The sequence below is a fragment of the Scardinius erythrophthalmus genome, assembly GCF_964197995.2.
Source record: "Scardinius erythrophthalmus genome assembly, chromosome: 14".
Lineage (NCBI taxonomy): Eukaryota > Metazoa > Chordata > Actinopteri > Cypriniformes > Leuciscidae > Scardinius > Scardinius erythrophthalmus.
Genome location: NC_138234.1, coordinates 7,922,111 through 7,929,909, shown reverse-complemented (window position 1 = coordinate 7,929,909; position 7,799 = coordinate 7,922,111). Strand labels below are relative to the sequence as shown.

The 7,799-nt window shown below is 37.2% G+C and overlaps 1 protein-coding gene across 1 annotated transcript; it reads right to left on the bottom strand.

The window, feature by feature from the left end:
* Positions 1–877: 877 nt before the first annotated feature.
* On the bottom strand, positions 878–5,950 carry LOC308702100 (gamma-glutamyl hydrolase). Its single transcript, XM_081384749.1, has 9 exons — positions 5,596–5,950; positions 4,947–5,061; positions 4,810–4,860; positions 4,115–4,199; positions 2,625–2,763; positions 2,291–2,397; positions 2,025–2,115; positions 1,653–1,790; positions 878–1,471 (listed from the first exon to the last, which is right to left on the bottom strand). The coding sequence occupies exons 1-9, from the start codon at positions 5,690–5,692 to the stop codon at positions 1,350–1,352; spliced, it is 945 nt and encodes a 314-aa protein (XP_081240875.1). The 5' UTR covers positions 5,693–5,950; the 3' UTR covers positions 878–1,349.
* Positions 5,951–7,799: the final 1,849 nt, after the last annotated feature.

The following is a 7,799-nucleotide window of genomic DNA, read 5'->3' as shown; positions in this document are numbered from 1 at the left end:
TGTTTTCTTGATGTAAACAGTGTATATCTCATAATACACTATAATCAGTCATTCTCAATTTTACTTATTTTAATGCAAGTATCTACCGTTAAGCAGGCTGCATATTGTGTTTTTACATGCTGAATGCTGGATGGACGCCTACATGCCTTGCTCTTTTATTGTGCATCGATCGGAATGGCTGCTCCGTACCAGATTAGTGTCGCTCTTTGTTAAGGTTTTTTTTATATTGCACCTTTAACGTTGCTCAGCACCAACGGCATCCAAAGCAGAACAAGATTCTTCTTACAAAAGAGTCTTTCAAACAGAAATGTGTCAAATGGCGCTAGACAACGATTCCTTTGTTTTCTACATGTTTTCAGTGTTTTTAAAAGCAGAAGTAAACAGTGATAAAAAAAGTGTTAAACTAGCTATCTTCATGGTGGTTATCTTGTTTATGGTACGGTCTGTTTGTCAAAGAACAATCTTATTTGTCACAATAGATAAAAGGCTATTCTTTACTCATTTTAAGTGCATGAAACATTGTAGTACATAATAGTCTATGCACATGTCAGGGGTCAAACTGATTGTACACAACTTAGCAAACGTGAACAGATTTAAATGGTTAGTACTCCAGAACGCTCTATATATAACGTACATGCATTTTTGTTTCTTTAATAAGCCTTGACGTAGGGGAGTTTGACGCCACTGTAGAACGCTTCAGTTTTGTACCGTTCTGTCCTGGTACGAGAGCTATTAGCAAATTTGCACTTTTTCCATTTTGATTTTGTACCTCAAACTGCTTATTGTACCTGATTGTAAGGAGATTCCGATCTCGTTGTTTTCTGGTAATTTTATGTTGTCCCACCTCTTCAAAGAGCAAAAAAAAAATAAATGTTTTGAGAAGGCTTGTCTGTTACTTTGTAAACGCACCACAAAGTTTGACCTGTCACTGCTGCCCCCTACTGAGCGGTGAATGACTTGCCATATGAAATTGACTTAAAACAAGAGTTTAAATCCATTTTATTTTCCTTTAAATTTACAAAGCAATACAACATTTTAACATTGCATTGGCATGCTTGTGAAAGATGACAAAGTTTGACTTCAAAATGATGGCACTAGAAGATGCATAGGCCTATATAATACAACTTCTGTATTGGATATAACTGCTTCGATACATTCCATCATGATGATTCTAGAACACTTCACATCTACATCCAGAATCTACAATCAAGAGCAACATTAAAAGCATGAACTTTAAAATACAACTCGGCATTCCCAACATCAAGTTTTGGCAAAGTGTATGATAAAAGAAATAATTTAAAAATACATTTCTTGCCACGATGAATATGAAGAGTAATGACTTAAACCACTTAATCGAAGTAGTAATTTTGTAGGAAGATGCTGTTCAGGCCATTGAAGACAGGCTGATAGTTGTAAATCAGAGCTTTTTCCTCTTCACTTTGCGAAGAAAAACGATGATGGTTTTTCATTGCTGAAACAATAAGCACATCAACACATAAAATTCAGCGGTCAGAAAGACTCTATACTGCTTAAAATCTCTTGAATGTTGACTGTTTTCAGAACAAACAAGTTTTTAACACCAAGTTAAGTCCAATTAAAATGGTTAAAAGAAGGCCAAGATGAGAGAACTGCCATTTTTTTAGATGACCAACCTTCAGAAACAAAGAAGTGGGCAGTGTAGAAAGTGGCTTTGATGGCTGAGAGGGTGTGCACCATACCGGGTTTATCAATCCACTCGAACGGGCTTTTCTCTGGGTGCCACTGCACCGCGTAGAAGGGATATCGAGACGCTACAGGACATAAAGTATATAAATGTAATAAAATGATTCACTTGCTAAAAATGTGAACAAACCAAAATCTACATGTAGACTTCTAAATGTAAAACCAACCAGTTGGTGTTTAAGGGTGGAAATCAGTTTAATAAGAATCAGCTGACTGTGAGACTGTTTCTGAATGATGGGTTACATCACACACACACACACACACAAAGAGACGCTCTGTGATGTACAGAGAGACATTCATACCCTCCATGGTGGAAATGAACTCTTTCTTGCCGTCTGTATTTGTGGTCAGGACCCTATAAAAACGCTTCAGCTTGGCATTGCCACTGTAATTCTGTAAGAGCAAACCATTTTTATACAGTGAATATACAGTGACTGATCAGTATGCAAAAAGCAGTATGGGAAATGCAGAAGTCACTGGTTATAATGGCAATGTTGGTTTTATTGTTCCATTTTATGCATCGAGAAATTACTTCTGACAAAAATTATCATATGCTCTGAATTGGTACCTGCATGGACAAGCTCCAGCTGTGGAAATTAGACGTGATGTTTTCTTCTGCCAGAGACTGAAGAACATCCTTTGGGAATGTTTTGAACAACCTGCTTTTTTGGGCTCCTGTAAATCAATCAAAATAATTGACAAATCATTAACTCACAATAATGAGCCAATGTATGAAATTGGTAAACCAGACAACACAAACTGTGGTTTGCAATTTCCATCATTTATATATTCTGCCATGTTTATACACAGAAGTATGCGTGATAATATGTTTCCACCCATTAATTGTCACTTGTAATCATGCAGAATGTGATGCATTTGGTGGAAAACACACGGATACCAACCCGGGCTGAAGGTCAACGGCAGGGCGACTGCTTTGGTGTCGGTCAAGGTCAACAGGTTCTTGTTGCTAGTCAGAACCGTGAGCTGCTGGAAACCCTGACAGGTTCCCCAGATCGGAAAATAATCCGAAACATCATTCGCCTGTTGTTGATCATAAAGAAGATGACTCAAAGAACAATCAGATCAATTCAAAATAATTTTCACGGTTTCACTTTGTTTTGATGGTCCCTTTAAAGGTGAACTAAGTAACTTTTTTACCTTAACTGAACAGCTTCGGAGTCATTGGAATGGTTACATTACTTATTTCGGGTTGAATGGTGGTCGTTTCGCACCCCCCTGGTGCCCGTGAGCGGAAAATCCGCACTTGCAACTTTGAGCCGCCGGCTGCCGCGTCAGGAAGTATCGCGTGATATCAGGTCTCGCGATGTAAACAATTGCTTTACGGCCAAAAGAAATCTGCTAAAATGCTGTCATTATTGCGCTCCCTCACGCTGTTCGAACCCGAATGAAGAAGACGTTTTAAAGAATGTCCCGTCTGCTTTGATGTCGTTGATCTACTAGCCTCTGGTGTCGTGAGAATTGCCAACGAGTTTTTACAACAGTGTTGTCAAATATCTATTCCGAAGCTGTGGGGGGAGCTGTAGAGAGAAACCTGCGAGCAAAAAGCGAGAATACAGCGAAGAAATCCCGAAAGAGCCCCGCTTTAACACATTCTGTTGACTATAAGTAATGCTGCACCTACATGTCTACTGACTCTCATTAGAGTATTACTAGAGTATTAGTAGACTGGTAGAGTTTGGGTTAGAATAAGTTGACATAGTTGTAAAGTTACTTATAGTCAGTAAAATGTCTGTTGTTGGAGGAGCATCATCACAATTAAAGGGTAAGCTCGGTATTTCACACAAAGCCCTGTTTACAGATCATTTCTGATGAAATAGAACGGTTAAGATTAAAATTTGGACACATGTTGCTGTCCTGAGAATTTTCGGTTTCTTTCGCTTTCCCCTCCAGCTACAGAATGGCTGCATAGGTGCACTGGAACAATCCTTCCTAAAACGCATTAAACTTTCGTTTACAAAGACGTGAAACTCACCGAGTGGTCAGGGGTGTTCACTGATATTCTCACACAAAAATCGCTGCAAAAGATGCTTTCCAACAGGTTTTTTACCATTCGTTGTAAAACTGTGGACCTATTTTTCCAAACGCCTCACACCCGTACATTCTTCCGTTGAAGAGCTTGAATAATAGACACTCCAGTCCAGTTTCCGGCGGCGGAGTAATACCGTACCTCACAGCACATCCAATACAAGTCAATAGACATCCAATGGAGTTGGACAAAAACTATGATAAAACCTGTTGGAAAGCATCTTTTGCAGCGATTTTTGTGTGAGCATTCTATTTCATCAGAAACGACAGGGCTTTAGGTGTAAAATACCGAACTTGTCCTTTAAGTGTTACCATTTTCACATATGAGTTGTTTTTTTAAACGTACCTTTATTGCAAGTTCATAGAAAATCTTCGACACTCTGGTAAACTGAGACTTTTCAATGTCCACATTTCCTCCAGGTAGCAACAAACTAACCAGGTAAAAAAAAGAAAAAAAAAGTTAACAAATCACCAGAATATAGGTGAATAAATAAAAAGGAAAAAAAAAGCAAATCAAAAATCCAGTGGTTTTGGAACATGGTGTGTCTTTTCTCTAGTTGGACCAGTTTCCATGTTACAAACATCTTTATTTTTATTTATCCATTATTTAACCAAGAAGGTCTCGTTGAGATAACACACTCTTCTTCCAGAGAGTCCTGATTTAAGTCGGACGCACATAAGAGACAAGTACATTGTTTTCCCTTTACCTTTAAAACTTGCTCAAAGGAGGAACTATATTTATATCAATTACATTTTGCAATTCGCTCTAGGTCCAGGGAACATAAAAAGAGGAAGAAAATTTGACCAAATGCTGAATGCATGAACTTTAAAGCACATTTGAGTTGTAGATCTAGTGCAATATCAGTTTATGTGATAGGATAAAAGATTAGAAAATATAAATAGGTAATTTACCTAAAATAGTCATGTAAATGCATGTAGAACAGATCACCATAATCCAACACGGATAGAAAAGTACTTTGCACTATTTTCTTTCTCCACATGGAAAACACAGCTTATGTCAAACTATTCAGAAACACTCACCCATTTATTGCATTGAATAGTTTTTCATACTCCTCCTCTGTCCGATTTATGCTGCAAACAAACATATTTATCGGTGTGTATTCTTTATTTAAAGTTTATTTTTTATTTTTTTAATGTATAGCTTGTGTTTAACATACCGGATCGGTACAACCCTGGCACCAGCTGACTCCAAATGTTTCACATATGATGCAGCTATATAAGAAGATCCCTGTGCATGAGGGTCGTCCTCCAAGTTTTCCTGGGCTAAAATTCCTAAAACACAAAAGACATGTTTATTAGAAGAAAGTGGATTTTAGCTACTGAAAACATCAGGCTATAGGGGTTTGCATGTCTTAGCAGGTTTAGCTTGTCAGTCAAGCTGGCGTTTAGCAGCCAATATCACAACCACAACAAGAGAAACATCCAACCAGACTCATTTTACCAAGCTAGGAGACATTTAAGCATTTTCTTTTTCTGTCTGCAAGGTTAAGTGGTCTCCCAACCATATGTTTAAACCCCTTTACGTGTTGCCGTGTCATTGAAGAGTTAATAAATAATTTAGAAGAAACTAGAACGTTCCACCAACGGAGCTGCGGAGAAAAAAGATGCTCCGATATAAAAAGAAAAAGAAAAAGAAGAAAGAATCGCATGACATAGCAAAAAATATGAGATGTAGCCTAATATCATAACATCAACATACATCATACACTACTTTAAGCAGAATAGCACATTCAAAATAAAATAAAAAATAGTGAAATCGCTTAAATCTTAAGGTCGATGATTCGAAATATTAAATGTTATCCTTACCGATGATTGGTCTGTAATTTAAATTACGAGCGCATGATGCTGGAAACCCGCATTGAATAGCGGCGAAGACCGCGAGCACGAGCACCTGGCGATACATCCACCTCAGGTAACACACCAAAGGACGAAATAAATGAAAGCTTCTTGATGTTATCAGTAAAGAAGACGATATGTCAGCTCCTCTGGTGATGTCAGGCTTTATAACGAAAGCTGAACCCGGATCCGATAATCCACAGTCGTTAAACAAACAACGTTTCGACACGCGCGTGAATTACTGAGGCGTGTATGTTCTTTCGCGAGGATCAGCTTTGAAGATTCACAATCCAATGAGAGCGAAAAGTCACGGCTGGCCCCGCCCACTTGATTCATCATCACCATCGCATTACGTTCCTTCATTTAAAATGTTCTTAACGTAAGTTAGGCTGCATTATTCTCAATTATTTTTTGTTGTTGTTGTTGTCTAAAGACGCCTAATCATAAGTTTTGTTCTCCTCTATAGAAGATACTTACAAAAAATAGCATGACATTGTAAAAAAAATAAAAATAATTAAACACTTGAAGTCTTGCTCACATGCCAACAGCATTATTAATCATTTATGGACAGGGCACTCCCCAGCTATATTTTGCAAGCCTTTAATTGTGTTTAATGAATAGTCTACAGGAGAAATAATGACACGTGGCATGATACAATTTAGACAAACATTTTGTATTTTGCGTTTAATTTTCTTTAAGATGCACTGACAATTACTTTTGCATTTAAAAAGGTGACACATGAAGAAAATAATACTGTTAACCATGTTTAATAAGTGAAGTGAAGTGACATGCAAGGCCAAGTATGGTAACCCATACTCAGAGAATTTGTCCTCTGCATTTAGCCCATCCAAGTTAGTGCACACACATTATGAGCAGTGAGTACTTCCCACTTCTGTTGTGATTAAAAGCTCGTCCCATCTAAGTGCTTTGTTGTCGGAAAGAACAGGAATCATGGAGGACACCAGGTTTATTCTTGCCAATGTATTGGGAAAATCTTAAAATCACAATATACTAAATATTTTGGCTGTGTAGGGTCTATAAAACATACAATTACGCTTCAAACAGTTGTTTATTTATGTAAATCCAACTGGATTTTTGTGTATTTGTGAGTCTTGTAATTCCTTACTCACCATAAACAGTGACATTGAACATTTTCTTTGACACCTTATTTCCGTAATCTCCACAGATGATCAGATCATCCACTGACACTGACTCTATTGCATCTGTCTCCGCACCAAAAACACCTGAAGAACATCGGAAATGGTTATTCAGACACAACTCAGAACTTTCTATTGGTTAAACTTTTTATATAAAATCAGTTTTAATCAATTTATTGATTAATGAAGATATTTTAATAATAAATAAATAACTTACCAACTAGACCCAACCAGTACAAACTGAACAAAACAAACACATGGGCCATTTTCTAAGCTGTTCGCTAAACAGTCAATAACTCAAAATGAATGTCAACATTAAGAGTGACCAGGCGATGCATGAGTCCTCCTCTAAAAAGATGCAAGTCTTGAGTCTACACACTCGCTGAGGTCGCAGTGCTGAGGTTAGAGTTGCAAACATGCTTACTATGCAGCATAAACTATTCTTGGCAGACAGCCACAGGTTATTTATTTATTTATTTGCTGTATCCTATTGTTGAAGATGAAATCAAATCCGAAAATAACATTCTGTGTAACTACATTTACTATATTATTTTGCTGTAAATGTTTGTTTGATGTGGAATTCAGATTGTGATATTCATGTTAGTGAAAGGAAAGAAGCTGTTCACCCACAAACTATCATGCACACGCTGTCTGTCCACCTGACAAATGAACCCGCTTTTTGTTCTAGATAAACAAATGAGGACACAACAGGTTTCACTTTGACTCACAAATTGAGTGTCATGCAGTGAATCACATATCATTTTCTTTCTGCTTTATAAAAACATATACTGCCTGTGAGTCGATTCTAAAATGCTGAAAATGACATTTAAGTATAAGAACGATTGTTGTGGGTAATATTACCTTTAACTGCAAAATTAGACCTTTGCTTTTTAGAGAATATTGGAATTTGTAAACTCAGACATTGATGGTTATTGCTCCAACCTGACTTTAATCATGCAAATGATTTGGCTTTTAAATGTACTTTTTTGCATTTACAACACAGACAGAGAGAGAACA